Genomic DNA, 25853 nt, shown 5'->3' on the forward strand with positions numbered 1-25853 from the left:
AACTGCAATGACAGAACGTAAGAGAGAGAGATTGGGAACCGACCTCGCATTACGTCCCGTTAAACTGCGTTGGCTAATTTTGTTTTGTGGCAGCTTTTGTCGCTACGCTCTGGCGAGAGGGGATGATTGTGAATGCGGGAATGAGAGAGATAAAACAGAATGTTACACGAGATTTTTCAAACACGAGATAGAGATCGGCAATTCTTTTGGCGCGACGGAAAGAAGGACAGTGAAAAATGGGAGCTGAGATTACGAGCATGATGATTGTAGTCGCTGTGAACTGAAGAAAATGTAAAAGATATTTTGTTCAAATTTGTCAATATTTTTACCAAGACTTTTATTTTGTTTATTGAGTGGGACAAGGCAATCTAAACCCAACCCAAAATAAATACTACCAGAATGGTTTTACATAGGTATATTAAAACTTAACTTGCCGAATGGTGTAACAAGCATAACGAGGAATGGTTTTGTTTTTGTTTACTAGAAAAAAATTGCAGCTTAGAAAAAAAATATAATAAAAAGATTATTTTAATGCAATCAAAATCAATTTGAAAAGTTAAATATATGATTCAACAGAAAGACTACTAATGTTTGAAAATAATAATCAATTCAAAAGTTTAAAAGTAATTCAATTATTACTCAAAATAACTTCTAGTAACAAGACGTTTGGTGTTCATTACAAATATTTAAGTTTTATGTTATTTGCCCCTCCATCATTTTTTTTAGATTCCTGAGTTATTTTTTTTTATTTGGAAAACCATAAAATGTGATTTTATCAACTAAACAATTTTTTTAATCTTTTTAATGTTTTGTTTGATATTTTTTGACCGCAAAAAAAAACAATACCATGCCAACTTTTGTTTTTATCAGAGATTCATGGATATTTTGTGAATCAGACTCCGATAAATCCTAGATTCACTTTTTTATGAAGAAAATAAAAATGCGTTTTTATCAATTATTTTTTCAACATTTCTGTTCTGAAAACATACATACATACTAGGGTGGGTACGGATTTTGAAAAGTTCTCAGATCAAGTTCTGGTGTGGTTCCCCTTGTACACCCTTACCAAAAATCATGATTTTTTGAGTTCCAAATCCCACTTTTCATACGATTTTTTGAGTTCAGGTACTACAACCATAAAAATGGTTATATGGGTTGAACTGAAAAATTCGTATGAAAAGTGGGATTTGGAACTCAAAAAATCATGATTTTTGGTAAGGGTGTAGGGCATACCTATAGGGACTCTCACGCCAACTTTCAGCTCATTTGGTTGAAAACTGGCTTGTCTCGAGCGAGTTCAAGTTTACATGGGATTTACTATGGGTAATTTTGAATTTTCGTTCATTCGCTCCTACAGGCCTGGGGAAAACATGTAGAATCTTCTAGCATGCTAAGAAAAATTTGATGCTTTCCTGGGGAAAACCGTTGGTTCCGAAAACCCCGGATGTATTGCCGTTGAGCTCGATGGGGGTTGAACGAATCGACCTGGTCTCTAAGGAAAGTTGTTCTCCAGACGATTCTCCTCATTTCTGGCCATCCTAGAAGATTCTACATGTTTTCCCCAGGCCTGTAGGAGCGAATGAACGAAAATTCAAAATTTCCCATAGTAAATCCCATGTAAACTTGAACTTGCTTGAGACAAGCCAGTTTTCAACCAAATGAGCTGAAATTTGGCGTGAGATTCCCTATGGGTATGCCCTACAAGGGGAACCACACCAGAACTTGATCTGAGAACTTTTCAAAATCCGTACCCACCCTAATACATACATACATACATACATACATATATAATTCGATACCTCTGTGCTCTCATATACTGAGCTTGATGGGATACCTATCAAATCTCTCAAAACTTCATTGCTTTGTTAAATTTTTCAAACAAGTGTTAACCTTGAAGCCTTGTCAAATATTGTTTTTTGTACTCTCAGGAAACAGTCTTAGTGCTTAGTGAAACTTCAAATAAAGATAAGATTCCATTTTTGAGTTTTTGATATTCAAACACACCTAAAAAACAAAAAAAATACTTAATCGGACCTTTAAAAAAAACTACAGAATTGTTTAATAAATGGGTAATTCTCCGCCAACTCACACAGCAGTTCCCCCGACCCCTCTTCGATTTGCGTGAAACTTTGTCCTAAAGGGTAACTTTTGTCCCTGATCACGAATCCGAGGTCCGTTTTTTGATATCTCGTGACTGAGGGGCGGTACGACCCCTTTCATTTTTGAACTTGCAAAAAAAGACATGTTTTTCAATAATTTGCAGCCTGAAAAAGTGATATCATAGAAATTTGGTGTCAAAGAGACTTTTATGTAAAATTAGACGCCCGATTTGATGGCGTACTCGAAATTCAAAAAAAAATAAAAAGTTGTAAAAACTCTGCCATTTTCTGTTACTCAACTTTAAATTTTTTTGGATCATGTCATTTTAAGGGAAATTTAAAGTACTTTTCGAATCTACATTAACCCAGAAGGGTAATTTTTTCATTTTAAAATTTTGTGTTTTTTGTAACTTTGCAGGGATTTTTTGAGAGTATATTACTGTTTTACAAAGTTGTAGAGCAGACAATTACATTTTTTTGTTAATATAAACATGATGGGTTTGCTTGTAATCAAAACGAATTATCGTGATTTTACGAAAAAAAAGTTTTGAAAAATGAACAGCTGAAAATGACAGCTTAGATAGTGCGCAGGGACAGTGAAGCTCGAGCTCGATCTTTGTATGCATCAGGACATTGTGACGAGGAGTTCGCCATTTTTAAGTTAAATTATAATACTTTCACTGGGCCTAGAAAGTCTTATTCCCATTTATTTAAATGAAACAAATGATGCATAGCAATGAAAATGTTTTAAAATTAAAAGAAAAGTGAGAGACTTGTGTTGCACATGAATCCCTCAATTTTTCACAAAACTATGAACTTTTTGCACAGGTTGCAACTTAAAGATTCAACTATTGTTTGGCCAGCATGGAATTTATTAAATCATATATTTGAGTCATGTCAAGCGTTTTACAAAATACTATGACATTTTCTAGAACACCTGGTACCTGTTACAAATTTTCGATGCAATTTTTGGACAACTCTAACACAGCCATTCACCCCCGAAGACCTCTTAGGAATCGTTGACAAACGAGACACAATTCTCAACCTGATCACGATTGATGGTTGGCTGTAAAGCGCAAGAAGAAAACAGTTTCCCACGGAAAATTTCATTCAACCCCATTCACCACACAGTCACGTACTGAAAGTTTTCTTTAGGAAAATTCAAGCTGTTTTTTTTTCTGCTGATAAAAGTCGAAAAGTTTTGCTGCATCACATACACAAAGACATCCGGGAAATTACCCCAGAGTCGTCCCCGAGTTTATTCTCGCTCTCTCTTAATCAACTCGATTCCCCGAAGGTAATGTTATTGAAACCGCTCGAAACAATTATTTGCGAAATTAACTCAATTTCACTTTCACCCGGCCGAGCGAGTGAAAACTGCAAACATCCTGTTTTTCCTTGTACACAAACAACACCCCCGCCCATCTCGCTCCCTTTTCACCAGTCGCCGTGTTACCATTTGGGACCCCACGGCCATTGTGAAAGTTAATTTTCAAACTAACTTTTCTCATTCACTTCCGCCGCTGCTTCGTGTTTTCCTGTTCGCTCAAGGTTGCTTTTCCGGTCAGGATTGCAGGGTGATACTGGGAAATGTTTTAATTACTAAATAAACTTGATGATTTCATTAGTTGTATACAGGTAAAAAAATAAACACTTTCAAAAGTTTCAGATTTTCTCAAAAAATTCTTCATTGACCACCCTCAAATCTCGCCACAACAATAATTAAAACGTGTACTCCGTTTTTTCGCCATCCTCATCATCGTGTAGTTTTTCACTGATTTTCATTTTTCCACCCTTTTCTCTCTCTCTCTCTTCATTTTCCAGCACCCAAGGGCAGGACACCGCTCGGCGGAGACGTTTGGGTTCTGCTAATTAAAGAAGCCCGCCTCAACGATACCGACGTTTACGTTTGCGAGGTGAACAGCGATCCGGTCGTGCAGAGCTTCCACCCGCTGCGAGGTAAGAGTGTATTTTTAATGTTTTTCGGATGAACTTTTTAGAGTAAATTTAGGTCCCTTAAAATATAGTTTTAAGGCAACGAAAACGATGTATCTTGCAGTTTAAGTTAAATAGCCAAAAGTAGCTTCGTCCTCACAAACATTTTCTTAAAAACATAAAAAAAAAACATTTTGCTAAAAAAATCATGACTAACAACGTTGATCAAATTTCTGAAATAAAACAAATGTAATAGGCCATAGCTCGAAATTTTGTTGCCCCTCCCCTCGACTTTGACAGAGTCGAAGAACATAAACATCAAAAAATATTTGCAACGGCCTAAATTTCGCTAATTAAAAAAATATTTTGCTTATTTTTCAGAATATTTGAAAAGAGCATAAACCAAAAAAAAGTTCTGCGAAAAAGTTAGATAATGTTTATATCTGAAGCATTCACTACTGAGCAGTTCTCTACGGAATCAGTCTTTTTTCTTTAATTTTCATTTTTGTATTTTTTAATCCAGCTGAAACTTTTTTGGTGCCTTCGGTATGCCCAAAGAAGCCATTTTGCATCATTAGATTGTCCATATAATTTTCCATACAAATTTGGCAGCTGTCCATACAAAAATGATATGTGAAAATTCAAAAATCTGTATCTTTTGAAGGATTTTTTTGATCGATTTGGTGTCTTCGGCAAAGTTGTAGGTATGGATATGGACTACACTGAAAAAAAAATGATACACGGTAAAAAAAAATTTGGTGATTTTTTATTTAACTTGTTGTCACAAAAACTTAATTTGCAAAAAAACACTATTTTTAATTTTTTTTTATTCTTTTATATGTTTTAGAGGACATCAAATGCCAACTTTTCAGAAATTTCCAGAATGGCCAAAACATCTTTGACCGAGTTATGATTTTTTGAATCAATACATTTTTTTCAAAAAGTCGAAATATTGGTCGCAAAAATTTTTCAACTTCATTTTTCGATGTAAAATCTAATTTGCAATCAAAAAGTACTTTAGTGAAATTTTGATAAAGTGCACCGTTTTCAAGTTATAGCCATTTTTAGGTAACTTTTTTGAAAATAGTCGCAGTTATTCATTTTTTTTAAATAAGTGCCCATGTTTGCCCACTTTTGAAAAAAATATTTTTGAAAAGCTGAGAAAATTCTCTATATTTTGCTTTTATGAACTTTGTTGATACGACCTTAGTTGCTGAGATATTGCCATGCAAAGGTTTAAAAACAGGAAAATTGATGTTTTCTAAGTCTCATCCAAACAACCCACCATTTTCTAATGTCGATATCTCAGCAACTAATGGTCCGATTTACAATGTTAAAATATGAAACATTCGTGAAATTTTCCGATCTTTTCGAAAAAAATATTTTAAAAATTTTTAAATCAAGACTAACATATCAAAAGGGCGTAATATTGAATGTTTGGTCTTTTTGAAATGTTAGTCTTGATTTAAAATTTTTGAAAATATTTTTTTCGGAAAGATCGGAAAATTTCACGAATGTTTCATATTTTTACATTGTAAATCGGACCATTAGTTGCTGAGATATCGACATCAGAAAATTGTGGGTTGTTTGGGTGAGACTTAGAAAACATCAATTTTCATGTTTTTAAACCTTTGCATGGCAATATCTCAGCAACTAAGGGTCGTATCAACAAAGTCCGAAAAAGCAAAATATAGAGAATTTTCTCAGCTTTTCAAAAATATTTTTTTCAAAAGTGGGCAAACATGGGCACTATTTTTAAAAATCAATATTTGCGACTATTTTGAAGAATGTTACTTAAAAATGGCTATAACTTGAAAACGGTGCCTTTTATCAAAATTTCACTAGAGTACTTTTTGATTGCAAATTCAATTTTACATCAAAAAATGAAATTGAAAAATTTTTGCGACCAATATTTCGATTTTTTGAAAAAAATTGTATTGATTCAAAAAATCATAACTCGGTCAAAGATTTTTTGCACATTCTGGAAATTTCTGAAAAGTTGGCATTTAATGTCCTCTAAAACATATCAAAAAAAAAATTAAAAATAGTGTTTTTTTGCAAATCAAGTTTTAGTGACAAAAAGTTAAATAAAAAATCACCAAATTTTTTTTACCGTGTATCATTTTTTTTTCAGTGTAGTCCATATCCATACCTACAACTTTGCCGAAGACACCAAATCGATCAAAAAATTCCTTCAAAAGATACAGATTTTTGAATTTTCACATATCATTTTTGTATGGACAGCTGCCAAATTTGTATGGAAAATTATATGGACAAACTAATGATGCAAAATGGCTTCTTTGGGCATACCGAAGGCACCAAAAAAGTTTCAGTCGGATTAAAAAATATAGAAAAAATCGAATGACCGAAATCTCAGAGAATTGCTCTACTGGAAATAGATCTGGCCTATTTGTTGGGCAACAAAAATAACGCTATTATGGAAAGAAACTATTTTATTTTTGGTAAACTTTTTTAACAAAAAAAAAAAGTTATATCATTGGAAAATTAGATATCAACCCCTTCTGGCCAAGATCAAATTGATATATTTGTAAACGTTTTTGTTTATCATGACCAAATTCGATGAAAATTAAATTGATATTTGATTTTTTTCAAAAAGGGTTTTGCAAGAAGAATTTGTTTAATAGTATTCGAAAAATTACAGTTTGATGCACTGGAGCTACCAAAATAAATGAAACCATAAAAATCATTTAAAAAGAACAACTTCGTATCATATGAAAGGTGCCCACAAACATATTTTAAAACTCGCTACAAATATTTGAAAGCTTTGAGTTGTGATTTCATGAAATAGTGTTTCAATTGAAAAATCACGAGAAGTTAGATTCTTAAGCTAAATTCAATGATTATCTTTTTATTCATAAGCTGAAACCAGTAAAAATTGTTCTGGGAAAAGTTATTTGCCGTGAAAAACATAATATTTGCTTTTTTATTTCAACTTTATCTGTCAATGTTATTTATAAGCATATTCTCTCGAATTAGTCACAGAGACAAATTTAAAAGCATACTAAATTTCCTAACACATTGATTTCAAAATAATATTTCTCAACAAAACAGCATATAAATTTAGACATTGTATATTTTCTTAAAGTTGAGCAATTCTCTGAGATTTCGGTCACTCGATTTTTTTTTTGTATTTTTAATCCGAATACTTTTTTTGTGTCTTCGGTATGCCCAAAGAAGCCATTTGCATCATTAGTTTGTCCATATAATTTTCCATACAAATTTGGCAGCTGTCCATACAAAAATTATATGTGAAAATTCAAAAATCTGTATCATTTGACGGAATTTTTGATCGATTTAAAAAAATTAAATCAAGACTTACATATCAAAAGGGGGTAACATTGAATGTTTGGTCCTTTTGAAATGCTAGTCTTGATTTAAATTTTTTGAAAATATTGTTTTCGAAAAGATCGGAAAATTTCACAAATGTTTCATATTTTAACATTGTAAATCGGATCATTAGTTGCTGAGATATCGACATTAGAAATGGTGGGTTGTTTGTTCAAATTTCTTGTTTTTAAACCTTTGCATGGCAATATCTCAGCAACTAAGGGTCGTATCAACAAATTCCGAAAAAGCAAAAAAAAATGAGAATTTAGTCAGCTTTTCAAAAATATTTTTTTCAAAAGTGTGCAATCATGGGCACTATTTTTTAAAAATCAATAACTGCGACTATTTTGAAGAAAGTTACATAAAAATGTCTTTAACTTGAAAACGGTGCACTTTGTAAAAATTTCACTTGAGTACTTTTTGATTGTAAATTCAATTTTACATCGAAAAATTAAATTGAAAAATTTTTGCGACCAATATTTTGATTTTTTGAAAAAAATTGTATTGATTCAAAAAATCATAACTCGGTCAAAGATTTTTTGCCCATTATGGAAATTTCTGCAAAGTTGGCATTTGATGTCATCTAAAACATATCAGAAAATAGAAAAAAATAAAAATAGTGTTTTTTGCAAATCAAGTTTTAGTGCCAAAAAGTGAAATCAACAAAAAAAATTTACTGCGTATCATTTTTTTTTCCAGTGTAGTCCGTATCCACACTTACAACTTTTCTGAAGACACCAAATCGATCAAAAAATTCCTTCAAAAGATACAGATTTTTGAATTTTCATATATCATTTTTGTATGGACAGCTGCAAAATTTTTATGGAAAATTATATGGACAAACTAATGATGCCAAATGGCTGCTTTGGGCATGCCGAAGGCACCAAAAAAGTTTCAGCCGGCATAAAAATTACAAAAATTAAAGAAAAAATACCGATTCCGTAGAAAACTGTTTAGTTGTATAATTTTTTATAAGCAGTTAGGTCATTAATAAATCCTCACATTCATTTGAACTATTAAATTTGCTGTTCTATACAATTTTGTTGCAAAATATCAATCAGAAGCGAGATCAGAATAATTTTCGATAAATTTAAATTTGAGACATTTGAGACTTTTTTGCGAATAGGGGCAGTACAAGTCTATAAGGACAACATGAAATCAAATTTTTAGGCATTATGGTCCAATGAACGTTTTCAATCAGAAGACGTTATTAAAAGCTATTTTGCTGTTTGATTTTGTTAATGTTGTAATGACACTTATTTTTGCCCTCAAATGTTCATACATTAGACAGAATCCCCCAAGAAAAATGTAAGTAACATCACCATCTGCCAGGTATTGCTTTCACAGCACAAGCCTCCTCCCCGAAGTAACGTCACCGTGCTGAACTTTCAAACACACGCTCCAAACATTGAGGAAAACTTTGTTTCCCAAAACATAAAACTCCATCCGTCTTTTCCGCCTTTTCCTTGTGTTTCTGGCAGACCTCTCCCGAGCCCCCCTCCCCTCCCTCAAAGCGCGACATGCCAACATGTGCATGTGTTTTCCGACCCGCTGGTTGACAACTTGTTCTGTAAACGATGGGCGGAGGAGGAGGAGGTGGAACCGCTTGCCAACCTGGGTACCTGGGGAAAGTTTTTCCCACCGCGAAACGAGCAGAAACTTTTGCGCCATGTTTCGACACGGTGGATGCTGGCACACACTGTGTGTGGGTTTGTGCGGGAAAACAAGTCGTCAACTTTGAAACGCCGCTGTTGGGTCTATGGAAGGGCTTCGAAGAGTTGGGAGAACATGCACAAATCTGACTAGGAAATTGAGAACCGATAAAATTAATTTTATTATGTTATTGTAGTTTACGATCACCTTAAAAAGTAATTCTACGAAATAACAGTTCTTCATCTAAAGCCTTTAAAAGAATTGAGCCTTACAGGGTTCAATTAGAAATAGAGTACAAATCAGAAAAAAATGAAATCATAACTCGTCATTTTTCTAGTTGATGTCAGTGAACTCTACAACTCTTCTTGACAAGATATGATAGATTTTGAATCCCTGAACACGCTACAATCGACAGAACTAAATTTTAGTGAATTTCCTGCGATGAATAAAGTTGTACCCGACATTTATAACTTTATTCATTCGCAGGAAGTTCACTAAAATTTAATTCTGCCGAATTTAGCTTGTTTAGATAGCCCAAATCTATCATACCTTTTCGAAACTGATGCGTTAACTGACATCAATGGCGAGTTGTGTAATTGATACAAACCTTAAAAATGTCTTGTAAGACGCCCATATGAGGATTAACATTGGCTATAGGGGAGAGTGGGGAGACTTGATCCCCGGGGACACTTGATCCCAAGCCTGTATCTCGTCAGCATGTGGGTAAAACAATTAGCTTTGTTCTAGAAAGTTGTGCGAAATTAACTAAAACTCATTGTAGAAAACAAAGAAAAAAATTAAAAAATGTTTAGATTCAGTTACACACATTTTTCTAAAACGAGCTGCAAAAAACTTCCAAGAGATCTTTTTTTCTTTGTATTGATATGTATAGAAAACACTCCAAAATTATTCAAAAAAATATTTTTTATACATGAATTGTTTGATAAACTTATCAACTCTAAAACCCTTACGCATTTGATGTTAAATTTATCGTCATACTATTTTTACAATCAATTGTTTAAAAAAGTGCGTTTAGGGAGACTTGATCCCTGCATTTTTACAGTCACTGGAATCAGCCTCAAGATTAATTTATTGAGCTGGGTTTTCATACATAGTTTCCTTTAGTATAGTTGTACATAACTTACTGCAGTTTGAACCATTTTTCAAAAGTTTCGTAAACAAAAATTTCCAGCTTTTGTAAACATGCTTAACATTCCAACGCCCAAGGCTCCAAAAAAGTTGGAACGGTAACTTCAACTCGCTGGTTCTCGGGCATAACTCAACCAATCAAGATGATTCTTCTTTCCAGTGATTTGTAAGGATGTCTAGATGATTCTAGAACTTTGCAGAACTTAATTTGATCAAATCTGTAATTTATGCGATCAAAAACATCGTTCCAACTTTTTTTTTCGCGTGTAAAAAAAGAAATTGCCAAAAATTCCGCCGAGGCAGTCGTTTTTAAAAAAGGTGGAACGATGTTTTCGGTCGCAGAAATTACAGATTTGTTCAAATCAAGTTCTTGCAAAATTTTAGGATCATCTAGACATTCTTACAAATCACTGGAAACAAGAATCGTCCCGATTGGTTGAGTAAAGCCCGAGAACCAGCGAGTTGAAGTTACCGTTCCACCTTTTTTCTGAGGCTTGGGCGTCCGTGTAAGTTGGACATGCGTTGGGCGTTCCAGTGTTAATTTTGGTATAAACAATAATATTTTAAGTTTTTAAATATTTAACATACTAAACTTGTTATATTTTGAACACAAACGTACAGGTTTTATGTGAAATTGCTGTAACTTATAGAAAATTAAAAGTTTGGATGAATAAGAAACATTTTGCTTAAGATTTCTTAAAAATGTTGAAAGGGGGATCAAGTTACCCCTAACATTTTTAAAATGCCGGTTTAAAATATTTTTTTAAAACGATTGGCATGATTCGAAGAGTTCATCTGATGAAATACCCTTATTAGCCAAACATAGATGAATGTTTAAGCTTTCAATTCATGCAAAAAGTTTATAGTTTTGTGAGAAATTGACAGAATTATGTGCGATACAAAAAAAGGGGATCAAGTCTCCCCACTCTCCCCTAACTATTACATTGGCTGCTGTACATTTTCCAGCATTTTTCTCACCTTTAGCTTACCAACATCTTTCCCAAGACACATCACACCGGTTTCCCTGTACAATGTTTGTTGCACACCCGGGTACATATCCGAAACACACACAACTTTCCGTTTGATCCGAGATCCGGAACCGTGTGTTCACACTTTTACACAAATAAGTACAACCCGGGAAAAAGTTTCTTTCCTTTCAGTGGGTGGGAACTACGGTACATGTCAGTAAACAACCCCCACGCCACCCACAAAGGCGACCAGAAAACACTTTGAAAGTTCCTTGATTACAATGTATTCTCCGTACCTGTGCGTGCGAGTGTGACGAAACTAACTTTTTTCTCCCTCTCACTATTCTGCAGTTAAAAAGGCCAAGAAAGCTCACACGACCGAGTCCTCGTCGACCTCGGAGTCAACCACTTCCGGGAACAAATCGTCAACCACCGAGCATGACGAGGACGACGAGGACCAGGAAGACCTGGACGAGGACGGCGAAGAGATCGTCCCGGAGGGGGGTCCCCGCGTCGAGCACGACTTCACCGGGTGCTGCCAGGCCAACAACGTGAGCAGTACGTGCCTCGGGTTCTGCGTGCTGCACAACATTCTGGACGGTTCGACAGGGGTAGAGCCGGAGCAGTGCGAGAAGGACTTCCCCAACATCGTCCGGTGCATGGCCGACGGTCGGAACCACGTGCCGTGCTGCGTCGAGAAGGGCATCCCGGACCTGTGCCAGGACATGTGCCGCGGAGAGTACACTCCGTTCACGGATCAGCTCAAGTCGAGGGTTTCCTGCGTGCAGCACACCCTTCCGGGACTTCAGTGCATCCTGGACAACATCCAGAAGCTCCCGTCCGAGCCGCAATCCGTGTCCGTTGAACCCCTGACTGAGCGATCCCTGCAGGTGAGCTGGTCTCCGCCAGAACGACTGGCCAAAACCGTAGACTACTACCAGATCAACGCCACGCGGCTTCACTCCTTCGACCAGGACAGTCTGGTCAACAGTACCAAAGATAGTTTGATAAGCATTCGGGCGTCCCCCGACCAAAGTTCGGCCATCATCAGCAATCTGGAACCGTTTACGATGTACACGGTGACGGTCAGTGCACACAATGGGTTTGGATCTAGCCTGGCCAGTATGAGGATTAGGGCGTTGACGCTGGAGAACGGAGTGGTGAACAAGCAGACCAGTGTGGCGGTGGTGCCAGTGTTGCCAGGTATGTTGAAAATTGAAACTGATTTTTTTTTAATTTTGTTTAAAATATTAATTTGCTAAATTCCAAATTTGAGCTCATTCTGACCACGGGAAACACTCCCTCTAAGCCCTTGAAGTTTGTATGGGAAAAATCGTCAAAATGTATGGAAAAAACCAACTGTTTCAATTTTTAACCTGTGTAAGGCGTAATAACTATTCAATTCTTACCAATTCTCGAAACTAAAATCATTATTAAATTTGAAAAAAACTTCCCGAAGAATCATTTTTTTTAGTATTCTTTGCTAAAAAATTAGTTAAATCCTAAAAACACTTATACACGAAGACAGCATATTATTAAGTTTTTTTTTGCTAAAAAGTTAGTTAAATCCTTAAAAATATGGTGCCCTCTGGAAAGTTTTTTTCATATTCAATGAAAATCTTAGTTCCGAGAATTGCTAAGAATTAAATAGCTATTGCGCCTTCTTCCATGGGTAAAAAACTGAAACAGCCATTTTTCGTTATTCAACTGTAATTTTGTTTGGCACATGTCATTTGATGGGAAATTTAATGTACTTTTCGAATCTGTAATAAACCAGAGGGGTCATTTTTTCATTTAGAACATTTTTATTAAACTTTGAAGAGCTGGTCACCCTATCGAAAGTTATGGCCACTCAAGTGATATGTATGTACTTTTTTGAAGCCGGATCTCAGTGAACTTGTTGAAAATGATGTTCGGAGCAAAAAAATTAAAAAATTTATAAAAATTTAAATAACAAGCCATAGTCTCAACATTTGAATGCAAAAAGTGTTTTAAAATGCATTTTACACTAGTTCAGTTGTTTTGCAATCATTAGTTTTCAAAAAATGTAAGATTTCACGAAAACAAAAATTTCTGCGAAAAAAACTTTTTGCGTTACTAAACATCGAAAATTATATAAAAAAAAAAGAATTTTTAATCTACCATGCTCAAAATGGTTCTAAACGCTGGAGATTGCATTATAAATTGATTTCAGCTGATTGCATTTAAATTTGCATTGAAATTTTGAAGTTGTTTGAAAAAATATTTTTTTGCCCCGGGGGGGGGGTGGCCGACAGCTATAAAGTCAACTTCGTTGGGGGGGGGGGTGACAAAAACTTTGAATAAAACCAGCCTAAATAAATGCATTTTAAGATGTGTCTAGTACAAAAAACGATATTTCATAGATATTTTTTCTAAAGTACTATAACTTTTTCTCATTTTTTTGGAAATTTTTCATTGAAATACTAAGAATGATAAATTACACAGCTTTGTCTAAGAGAGCAAAACTCTACGACTCTCTTGTTAAAAGTAAGATTTCAACGCCACCTATGCGGTGGAGTTTGGAACTTAAAGTTGGGGCCAACGTATGGCTTTGCTTATATTTAGGGTTAGTGAAATTTCACGATTTCGCTGACAGCGTGGAATTCGCGAAATTTGCCTTTTTCCGCGAAATCACGTTAAATTTTATGTTTGTGTGAAAATGTAACGATTTTTCTCAAAATAATTTATCAAACACAAAAAGTATTAAAAATAATCTTATGAACTACTGTAGAATTAAGCGAGTAAATACCCAGGTTTAATTACTAATAGGGTTAGTGATTTTTGACGATTTCGTGGACGGCGTGAAATTCGTGAAAATTATTAATTTTCTCAAATATTTTTTTTGTAAGTAGCAACTTAACAAATAATTCATTCATGAAGACTATTTAATTAAATTTTATTATTTTTCAATTAAATAAAAATCTTCAATGCATGCGTCAAGTTGATATGAACCATTTGAAAAAATGTTCAGATTTTTGCTTGGATTTTTGAGTTTTTTAGAAACTAACTAAATTTAGCAAAATTTTCATTCGCTCTATCAAAAAATTTACTGCTATTTTATTTGAAAGGTATGGTTTTGAAAGAAATTAAAAGAATCAAGCTTGGTTTTATTCAAAATAAGATGAAGAGTATTTTTTATCTTTGGAATCACATTTTAAAACATATCATTTTTTTATGGGCCTGTTTAATTTAAACGATTTTGTTTATTTGGGTGGATAGTTCCCGTGAAAGTTAAAAATCCTACTTTTTTTGTTTTATTTTCTCAATTATAATAAAAATTTCGATTTTGTTTAAAATTATATTATTTTTGCAAATTGATTTTGAATTAGTTAGCTAAAACCCTTAAAAATATGTTAAATGGGCAAAATGTTGCTGAAAATTAAATATATTTTACTCATTTTGACTGGACAAGATTGTTAAATCTTGCTTTGATATGAAATTTAACAAAATGTAAAATGATATAACAGAAGCATATTAGCGAAAACATTTTAGCTTTATTAGTCGAATATTAAAAGAGCAGTTCAGTAAATGAGAATACGTGTGCCTTAATTTTGTTTCAAAATATAGGGGAAAGTGGGGCAAGTGTAACAAGCTAGGGAAATGCTTGTTATAACCCATTAAAAACGTTAAAAATCTATCGGAATTTCATATAATCATCTTATTCCAGGTCTTGACTAAGACTTTGACAGAACAAATTTTTAAAAATCCTATTTTTTATGTAAAAAAATGAATTTAAATTTTTTGGTTTTCCGTACGTTCCACTCAACTAGTGGGACAAGACGAACAACCCGTTGGGGCAAGCGGAACAATGCATGAAACAACATGTTATTTTGCCTAACAATTGAACTGTTATCACTTAGATACATCAGATTAGAATGTAACGTTTCTTTAATTTTTAGATTAAATAATAATAATTTACTAAAAAATTGATCCTTTTTACGGAAAAAAATATTACTTATAATTACTTATGATAAATAGTAAATTTTCAAAATATCACTTTATTTTGTATGGACATTTTTTTATATAATTGTTTATCCAGTTTTTAAGTACTTCTATAAATTTATTTCCCAATAAAATATGTTGTTGCAGCAATTTGTATTTTTTTTCCATACTAAAAATCTATATGGTACACTTGCCCCACCTGAACAAGATTTTTGAAAAGCTCTCAACAAAAATAACCAAAATTTAAATCATACTTTATAATAGGTGCAAGTCATTGGTAGCGACACTACTGATCTAGAAAAAATTGCAATTTAATAAAATGAGCCTTGAAATGAACCCTAAGGCTTATTTTGTACTTTCCAAATATTATAAGAAAACTAAGGTTTTGAAAAAACTTCATTAAATCTTATGTCCCGTGGATTTTACGTCGTTTTGACGGTTATGTGTTAGTAGAATAAGTTAATTGCATTGCTAGCAACAATTCCTCACACTGGAAATATTCAAAATTGTAAAAATAACGGCCGTACGAACGTCTGCCTGTGTGGATCAATCGGACCGCGCGCTGGACTCACAATCCAGAGGTCGCTGGTTCGAATCCCGAGGCGGACGCAAAAAAATTCTAAGTGTAAATATAGGTATTCGGTGCCCTCTCCCCGTGCCATACCTTCACACTTAGGAGACCCGGGAGGCGGAGTCTTGTCGCAAAAAGAACGATACACACCTGTGGATCCGTTGACGAAACCGCAAGGTTTAAGAGGGCCACATTATAAGGTGTTAGTCGATTCCGTTTTACGAACGATTGTTCCTCTTGCCCCATATGGTCGTCTTGCCCCACCTTCCCCTATATAGAGCCCATCCATAAACCAGGAGGATTTTTTTGAAAATTAAGAGATTTTTTTTATGTCGCATTTAAATTTAGGGAAGATTTTTTTAGTTTATTGAAGAATAATATGTAATAAATCATAAATAAAGGATTTTCAGAGTTATTTTAACATTTTCCAAGTTCCGTGAAATTTGGTGTTTTGAAGTTAAGGTCCCCGTGAAATTTGCAATTTTCGAGCATGAAAAATCACTAAGCCTACTTATATTCTTAAATTGTAGTGTATAAGAACCTTTGTTACGACCGATCTTTTTATTCTTAAAGAAATTTAATAAGCAAGCAACGTTATCTGCGACCATGAAATCATAATTGACCTCAAACAATTGTCTCTTTAAGACAATTCAACCATACGATAAGGCATCCCCCATGTGCCCACTTGCACGATCCTTGAAACTTGTCATTCCCCTTTTCCTAGCTCAGATTTTCAACACTCCGACAATACCCAGCCATGCCATCAACACAGCTTCAAGCTCAGATTTAGACTCCGAGCTTGAGTGGTGGCAGCTCTGCAAATATGTAAAAAAGCAATAAGTAGATTAGAAACCGTAAACCGTAATCCAATTATGTGCAGCGAGCGCCCGAAAGGCTTTCAAAGTGAGGGGGGGTTTGCCACATCCAACGACTATGTACTGTGCGAATTTGGTTACATGTTGCCTAACAAACGATAAAGTGGCACTTTCGGCTCGAAATGGGTCAAAAATCAAAAAAGGGAACGGCGACAAAAAGTTCTCGCTTTTCGCCAAGAGCTTTTGACACCCTTCTAAATCCTCGCGGGGGTGGACTTTGTCCTTTTGCTCATAAAAATTAAACGGCTCAACATTTTTTGATCCTTTAGAAGTGGGCCCTCCAAAGGGATAAAGCTCCCAACGAGAAAAAAGGGGAGAAAAAGTACCTTGATGACAAAATATTCATCACCTTTCGTGCCCAACCTCATCTCAACGTAGACATGTTAATGTCCTTTTATGGGATTAAAAGCCCGGGGAAAAAGGGCGCTGGAGGTCGCTTAATAATTAATCAATTTTCTCTAGCTGTTTAAAGTTAGAATATTTATTATTTAAAAACAAATTTATCAAGAACACTAGAGGAGTTATTTCCATGATGATAGTCTATATCAACAAAAGTGGAAGTAGCTATCTCTCAGCTTCTACTCCAAAATGCAATTTCGGCATTCTTCCACTCTTCTAATACGCCATCCAATAAACTTTAATATGTCGAAAATGAGCTGTTTCACCTGTCCCTCTGCCAAACCCTTCAAGAAAAAAGACCACCATCAAAAAAGCGCACGGTCGATATTGCCGTTGAACTGAAGTAAAACGAGCAAAAAAGCAAGGACGAAAGCTCACAGGACGTGGCGCGCTGAGCAATTGGAGCAGAAACATCAAAGGTAACTCGCCATCGTCGTCGTCGTCGTGCGGCACCACTTCAGGGCTCTACACAGAAAAAAAAATGATGGTAATATTCATCAGGAAATGGTGACAGATTTTGTGGCAAAATAAATGATTAATTTTACCTCTGAAAATGATGAATTTTCATCACTTTTTGATGAATATTCATCATGTTCACATTTTTACACATTTTTTAAGTAATATTACACAAAAAAAGAGGTAATATTCAACATACCAAATTTTCAACATTCCAAAATTCAACTTTTTTTTGCTGTGTAGTTTTCTTTGCACCCCTTCTTCGTCCATAATTTCGAGAGCGGGATTATGGGGTGTGGAAATTCTTCCGCATGCCGTCGCTCTCCATTTCTCTCGCTCTTTTTTTGTATGCCACATTTTCTCACGATTCGTTTCGCAATGGTTGGAAAAGTTACTAGTGGGATTGTGGGAGAAAGGAAAAGGACAAAATTATAAATATCATGAGATATTTTTTTAAGCATGAAAAAAGTTTTTTTTTATTTCTGACTCCATAATTTTAACAACAGGTAAAATGAGCTCTAAGCCGATTCCATCTTTCAACAAATTGTTGATTTGTTCAACGATATTTTGCAACGATATCAATATAGTTGGTCTAAGGTTGAGAGAGGATTAGCAAGTTATTATATAGTGATCATAGCGAAATTACACAATTAGAGCTTTCTAATCACAATAAAAATGCTTCAAAAACAAAATGGCATTTGATTAATTTCTCAAACCAAAAAAAAACAGAATGTTCGCAGTGCTTGTGACTTCAAAAAACTTCAAAAATTTAGAATAGAAAAATGTTTTGTGAATTTTCCTGCTTTATAGAAAGTACTGAACAATTTAAAAAAATATATAATTTTAGCTGAATTTAAGATAACTCCGACTCCAACTCCGGGTTATCCGAAATTGTCGACTCCAACTCCGACTCCAGCTCATACATTTAGCCGACTCTGACTCTAGCTGTTCGAGTTTGGATGACTCCGACTCCAGATCACCAAAAAGACCCGACTTCACCGACTCGGACCTGGTATTTCTAAATATTATTTTAACGGTGCACATCAACCAGAGCTTTTGCACCCAGATTTTTATTACAGACATTTTAGTATCTTCAAAATTACGGGTACTATCGAAATATTTTTTTATTCATCCCCTAAAGTACTGTCCACAAAGTAATTTACAACAAAGTTTGACTAATTTTACAATCCCGTTGTTGCAGGATTGGGTCCGTAAGTTTGACAATTTTGGAATAAGAAGACAACAACTTCCTTCGTTGCTGTGCACCCTTAAGCTTACATTAGCCTGTCCCATTTTGAGGTCATGTCGAGGAATTTCAGGTGCTCACTTCTTAAATGATAGATTATGTTGTTAGGAACAATGTTTTCTTAGACAAGAAAAAATAATAAAATACTTTCTCGCACCCCCTAGTCGATTTACTGAAAAAAGTCACTTTTTTGAACAAATTTTCTAAAATCGCTTGGAATCAATACAAAAACTGTTTCGATCAGGTGTGTATTATCTTCAAACGATAGGTTTTTGTCCATAGATTAAGATGCACTATCAATAATGGACCAAAATTTAAGTTTTTGGACTCTCCCAGGCGGATTTATGTCGAAAAAATCGCATTTTTTCGAAACTTTTTTCAGAAATGTTCATTTAATTTAGGGTAGCCTATTTTTCCCAGTGAAACTAATACATGCAGCTTGTAGGAAATTTCATGGCGAACATTTTTCCCTCTGAGAAAATGCAATTTCGACACTCCAGAGCCGAGATATTTGAGTTTTAGTGAGGAAAAAAGTGCCAATTTTCAAAATTTCTCAGAATTCAGAAGCAAGGCCTACTAATTACACGATATAGCAAGCATATGTCTCAATGGTCAGGGTATGCTTTTTTATAGTAATTTTGGCCGCTGAATCCGAATCTGAAATCAAATTTCGTGTAAACAGTGATGTTTTGGAGCTACACCCTTTTGGAATGTTATTTGCGTGTTTAAGAGGCAGTTTTTGTAAATATTGCTCGGTTTGTTCTAGAGGTCGTATCGAGGTGCTCCGATTTGGATGAAACTTACAGCGTTTGTTTGTCTATACATGAGATGAACTCATGCCAAATATGAGCTCTCTACGACAAAGGGAAGTGGGGTAAAACGGGCTTTGAAGTTTGAGGCCCAAAAAACATAAAAAAATCTTAAAATTGCTCCCATTTGCGTAAAACTTCATCAATTTCAACTCTCTTAGATGCATTCGAAAGGTCTTTTGAAGCACTTCAAAATGTGCTATAGACATCCAGGATTGGTTTAACTTTTTCTCATAGCTTTTGCAAATTACTGTTAAAAATGTTTTTTTTAAAACCTCATTTTTTTTTTTTTGCGACAGCCTCCAACGCCCATACTCCCAGACGTCAAAAGATTGGTAGTTTCATAGACTATAAGCCTACGGAAATAAGTTTTTGGCCAATGCAGTTTTTGTCATAGTTTTTCGATTTTTCTATAACAAACATTTTACAACGTTAGTTATTGTCTTGCATCCATAGCGGCACTTTTTAGTCTCACTTTTGTCATATTCGAAATCCTCGGAAAATTCAAACTTCAATGCCAATCCTGGATGTCTATGGCTCATTTTGAAGTGCTTCAAAAGACCTTTCGAATGCATCTAAGAGAGTTGGAATTAATGAAGTTTTACTAAAATGCGAGCAATTTTAAGATTTTATATATTTTTTGGACCTCAAACTTCAATGCCCGTTTTACCCCACTTCCCTTTGTCATGAAGGGCTCATATTTGGCATGAGTTCATCTCATGTATAGACAAACAAACGCTGAAAGTTTCATCCAAATCGGAGCACCTCGATACGACCTCTAGAACAAACCGAGCAATATTTACAAAAACTGCCTCTTAAACACGCAAATAACATTCCAAAAGGGTGTAGCTCCAAAACATCACTGTTTACACGAAATTTGATTTCAGATTCGGATTCAGCGGCCAAAATTACTATAAAAAAGCATACCCTGACCATTGAGACATATGCTTGCTATATCGTGTAATTAGTAGGCCTTGCTTCTGAATTCTGAGAAATTTTGAAAATTGGCACTTTTTTCCTCACTAAAACTCAAATATCTCGGCTCTGGAGTGTCGAAATTGCATTTTCTCAGAGGGAAAAATGTTCGCCATGAAATTTCCTACAAGCTGCATGTATTAGTTTTACTGGGAAAAATAGGCTACCCTAAATTAAATGAACATTTCTGAAAAAAGTTTCGAAAAAATGCGATTTTTTCGACATAAATCCGCCTGGGAGAGTCCAAAAACTTAAATTTTGGTCCATTATTGATAGTGCATCTTAATCTATGGACAAAAACCTATCGTTTGAAGATAATACACACCTGATCGAAACAGTTTTTGTATTGATTCCAAGCGATTTTAGAAAATTTGTTCAAAAAAGTGACTTTTTTCAGTAAATCGACTAGGGGGTGCGAGAAAGTATTTTATTATTTTTTCTTGTCTAAGAAAACATTGTTCCTAACAACATAATCTATCATTTAAGAAGTGAGCACCTGAAATTCCTCGACATGACCTCAAAATGGGACAGGCTAGCTTACATGCTTATCTGAAAAATCATTCACTGAAACAAATCTTTCAATTCTCACAGCATGAGAGTTGATAAATAAGGGCAAATTAGATTACACTGTTTGAAACTCATTTCTCACTTGATATCAACTTTAAGAGGCGATTACACTGCAGTCCGATCAACAAAGTCAAAAATAAGAAAAATATTTGAAATTGCAGAAAATATCATGAAAACTATTGGTTCGATTACAAATTATGAAAAAAAAACTTTAACAAATAAAATTTCATGATTTTTTCTTTAAAATAGTTTTTAAATTTTAGAATCGAACGTAACTTTCTAAATGGGATAAAACACATACTTTGGAAATTTTCCAATGCAAGGCTACACAGAAAAAAAAGATGGTAATATTCATCAGGAAATGGTGACAGATTTTGTGTCAAAATAAAATGATTAATTTTACCTCTGAAAATGATGAAATTTCATCAGTTTTTGATGAATATTCATCAGGTTCACATTTTTAAACATTTTTTATGTAATATTCCATTTTTTATGTAATATTCCAAAATTCCATTCCATTCCAAAATTCAACTTTTTTTTCTGTGTAGATTTAATTTTTAACATTCATTTAAAATCAAACTAATTGCTTCGCGAGTTGAAAAATTAAGGCTAATTCTATAACACTATTTAAAACCCTTTTTTACAAAATTAAACATTCTCAACAGTCAGACCAACAAAGTTTAAAAAAATCTCAGCCCTATGACAAAACATATAATTTATTTACAAAATGGATTAAATCTGAACATTGATCGAAACATTTTACGGTGCACTTTATCAAAAGAGTTTATTGTTGCTTCAAATGCAAATTTTAATGTTACCAAAATAGTAGTTTATGCAACAAGTTGCAAAAAGAGTATTTTTTCATCACGAGTCGTACATTTATCCATGGAGGTTTACCGAGTTGGATAAATACAAAGAGTGCTGAAAAAAATCAAGTTTTGCAACGAGTTCCATACAACATTTTTTTGTAATTCCGAAAAACACCCATTGAGTGAAATTTAAGTAAAATTTTCATGTATTTTGTCAATACGGAAAAATGTTCAAAAGTGTTATTTATCGAAATAAGTGCTGAAAAGTTCAACTTTTCAGCACCCATTTCAGTGCTGAAAAGTAGAACTTTTCTTTTTTTTTTTTTTGAAAAGTGTTGCTATTCGATTCTGTTATTTTTGGTACAGAAAAGTAGGCTGTGTCGTCGTTCACGAATGACAGGAAAAGTAAGTAGTTTCACGACGGAATCGCAAAAAAAAAATTTCACAATTCCATCGTGAAACTACTTATTTTTTGCTATTCTCGAACGATGAAGTAGGTTTTTCTTTACCAAAAACGACAGAATGGAAAATTAATACCTTTCAATATCAGTACTGTAAAGTTCTTCTTTTCAGCACTGAAATGGGTGCCGAAAAGTTGAATTTTTTAGCACTAGTATTGACATAAAATTTTATTCAATAAGCGTTTTTCGGAATTGCAAAAGAATGTAAGCAAATCATTTCACAACTCAACGTTTTTATATAACTAGGTAAACCTCAAATCTTGCTGAAAAACACATCCTTTTGCAATTTGTTGCATACACTTCATTTTTAAACTTTGTTTGACAATATTTTCGATTTTTACAAAAAAAAATTCTAAAAATTGATGTATACAGCACCAAATCAGTCCCCTAAAACAAATCAAAAATTAAATTAAATAAAAATTTTGGGAATTCAACTTGTTTAGTGTCCATATGCCCAGGAGTGCCGAGGGGGTTGGGTTAAAATCCATCTTATTGCGTTAAGAACGCTCACTTGTGTTTTACTAAATTTAATGAAATTGATGGAAAGATTCGTAAATTCTATTAAATCCAGTAAATTACAATTAATAGTTTGAAGGGTTTTAATAAAATGCATACTTATTGTAAGTTTTCATTTAAATAGTTTGTTAAAACTTAAGATTCAACAAATTTGGTAATAAAATATAAAGGTTCATTTTACATCCAATCGTTCCATTTTCCTTAATTTTAAATGAAATCTAGAGAAAAAACGCGGGACAATCCCTTAGTGTAATAATTTTCTAAATTTTTGGAAACAAGCTTTTAACTTTTTTTCTAACTTCAATCACTATCCAACGCCTCCGGCCATGTTGTACCACTTTTCCGGCGGCTGTGGCTGCGACGTGGTCCCCGTGACGCTCCAAAAGAGCAACGATACCCCCAAGGGAACATTTCAATTTGAAAGAGGATGTTCTTTGAGGCTGCTTTTTCATTCTTTCTCCCCTCCTTCCTTTCATTTTCCACCCACCCAGACGTCCGCGGCTGCTGCATGAAAAACGGCGTCACCCACCGTACCTGCCTGGACAAGATGTGCGACCCGGTGAAGGCGGACTTTACCGAGGTTCCGGACCTGATGGTGTGCGCCCCGTGGGCCAACATTACGTTTGCCTGTCTGGCCAACAAGATGGACCACACGCCGTGCTGCAAAGCCCGCGGAATCCCCGACGGGTGTCTCTCGTTCTGCTCCGGCACCGTCAAGGCCATCAACTTTAACCAGTTCAAGTGTCTGCAGTACATGTCGGACTACAGCAGCTGTCTGCTGCAGGGGTACGGAGTTCTGTCCGGGCCTCCGTCGAAGCTGAAGGCCGTCCTGGTTGATCCGCACTACGTGGTTCTGGAGTGGAATCCGCCAAAGATCCTGCCGGACACGGTTGTTTCCTATCATTTGCACTACAGGAGGCTGGGAAGTGGTGAAGAGTACTCGGTTATCGAACGGGAACAGTCGCCGGTGATCGTGGAAGATCTGGAAGCGGGTCAGTACTACGAGGCGTTTGTGGTGGCGGTCAATGCTCATGGGAAGGGAGGACCTTCTCCGCGGTTGGTGTTTCAAACGAAGCGAGAGGTAGGTTCTAAGAAGGTGCAATTTAAATTATATTCGTATGCTTATAATAAACTTTGTCACAGATTCAGCTGGAACAAGTCACTCCAGCGTACAACATGTCCGCGTGCTGCCACGCTTCCGGTCTGCTCCCGCAATGCGCACCTCTCTGTAGCTACGATGTCAAAATGTCCGACCTTCAAAAGCTGGGCAACACCTGCCGTGGTCAAATCGGAACCATCGTCCGGTGTAGCGCAGGAGGACGGAATCACAGTCCTTGCTGTGCTCGCCGTGCCGTCCCACCCAAGTGTCAATCTCTATGCCGTGGAGTAATCACCCAGAGTCCAGCGGATTGCCTACCGTACGCCGGCAACATCATTCAGTGCTTCGAGGAGGGCATTGGCCACATTCCATCGCCGGTCGAGGATTTGCACGTGACTTCGGTGACGAACACCAGCATCTCGCTGGCGTGGGTTCCGTCGGAGGTTGATCCGAACAATACCGACATCAAGGCTAGCGATTATCTGGTGCAGTACGGGAAGGTCGACAACATGACCATGTACGAGACGATCATCAAGCTGGAGAATGTAAGTGATTGGGGGTTCGACTACCATAAACCTCAGTTCTTAACTTGGAAATCTCCCTTTCTACAGGAAATCAACACCACGGAAACCGAAATCGAACTGAACAACCTAGAACCCAAGGCCCTCTACCGCATCACGGTGATCGCCCGCGGACTCCACGGAACGTCCCTCCCCTCATCAATGCTCCTAATCAACACCTCCCGAACCGACTCGGCCAGTACCGTGTACGGCGCGCCCTCTCCTCCCCACTCCCTCTCGGTATCATCCCACAGTGCAACCTGGATCACCGTGGCGTGGCAACCGCCAGAGTTCTCCCACCCGCACGAGACCATCACCTACCGGGTGATTCACAAGGTCGCCAACAACTTCACCGTGATCGACACCCGGCTGTTGTGGGTTCGCATTGCGAACCTGCAACCAAACACCCAGCATATTATCTACGTGGTGGCGCTCGGTGCCAAGGGAACCAGCTTGCCGTCGGAGACGCTGGTGGCGTGGACGGATCCCGCCCTGCCGGCGTTCGTTGATGTGAGTACCGAGATCAAATATTTTAACTTTAAATTATCATATCAGACAATACAGAGAAACCTCTTTTTACGCGGTGCGTTACGTTTTTCTAATTTGTCGATTTCTCTGGTACGATGCAACATTTTTGCAATCTATTAAAAGCAATTTGTAGGTTTTATTCAGAACTACAAAACACATTTTGAAGCTTGCAAAAATATTGTATGGTTTTAGAGAAATCGACAAAATAAAAAGCGTAACGCCACCGCGTAAAAGAGGTTTCACTGTAATATGTAGATAAATGCCGCAAAAACTATTATAATGGACAAATATTTCAAAAATCGACCGATTTCTTGAGATTTTTAAATACACTATTTGGGGGCCTTCCTTATGACCACACTAGTTCGGTTGTTTTGAAATCTTTAGTTTTCAAAAAATGTAAGATCTGACGAAAACAAAAATTTTATCGAAAAAAAGTTTTTTGAGGTTCAGCATATCGAAAATTTTCAAAAATTCAAAAGGCTTTTGAATAAACCCAAACATTTTGAAAATGATTTTTAAAGCAGGGAAATGCATCTTAAATTTATTTCAGCTGATTACACTTGAATGAAGTTTTTTGAAAAAAATAACATTTTGCCCCTAATTGATTAGGCCGATTTTAAAGGAGAGGGGGCTGACAAAATTTTTAAAAATATTTGTACCAGCCGAATGGTAAAATATGAAAGTCGTTACACGGAGAAAAATCAGGTCCCAAAATCGTGAACAAGCGTTCATGAAATTCCCAACCACGAACAATGTGTTCAAATTCCATGGTACGTGTTTGAAAAAAGTTACATTTGAACACTTTGTTCGTGGTTCCGAATTTCATGAAAGCTTTTTCACGATTTTAGAAACTGATTTTTCTCCGTG

At 35.6% G+C, this 25853-nt stretch overlaps 1 protein-coding gene across 3 annotated transcripts in view; it reads left to right on the forward strand.

Annotated features, from left to right (window-relative positions):
• Positions 1-25853, forward strand: part of LOC120428762 (Ig-like and fibronectin type-III domain-containing protein 1) — a 382047-nt gene that overhangs the window by 77544 nt on the left and 278650 nt on the right. For all 3 annotated transcript variants that reach the window (XM_052707771.1, XM_039593844.2, XM_052707770.1), the window contains exons 4-8: positions 3924-4058; positions 11504-12355; positions 23291-23880; positions 23943-24443; positions 24510-24968. In XM_052707771.1, coding sequence (XP_052563731.1) covers positions 3924-4058; positions 11504-12355; positions 23291-23880; positions 23943-24443; positions 24510-24968 — 2537 coding nt within the window. The remainder of the gene's footprint in view (positions 1-3923; positions 4059-11503; positions 12356-23290; positions 23881-23942; positions 24444-24509; positions 24969-25853) is intronic.

Source organism: Culex pipiens, chromosome 2 (genome assembly GCF_016801865.2).
Source record: "Culex pipiens pallens isolate TS chromosome 2, TS_CPP_V2, whole genome shotgun sequence".
NCBI classification, from domain to species: Eukaryota; Metazoa; Arthropoda; class Insecta; order Diptera; family Culicidae; genus Culex; species Culex pipiens.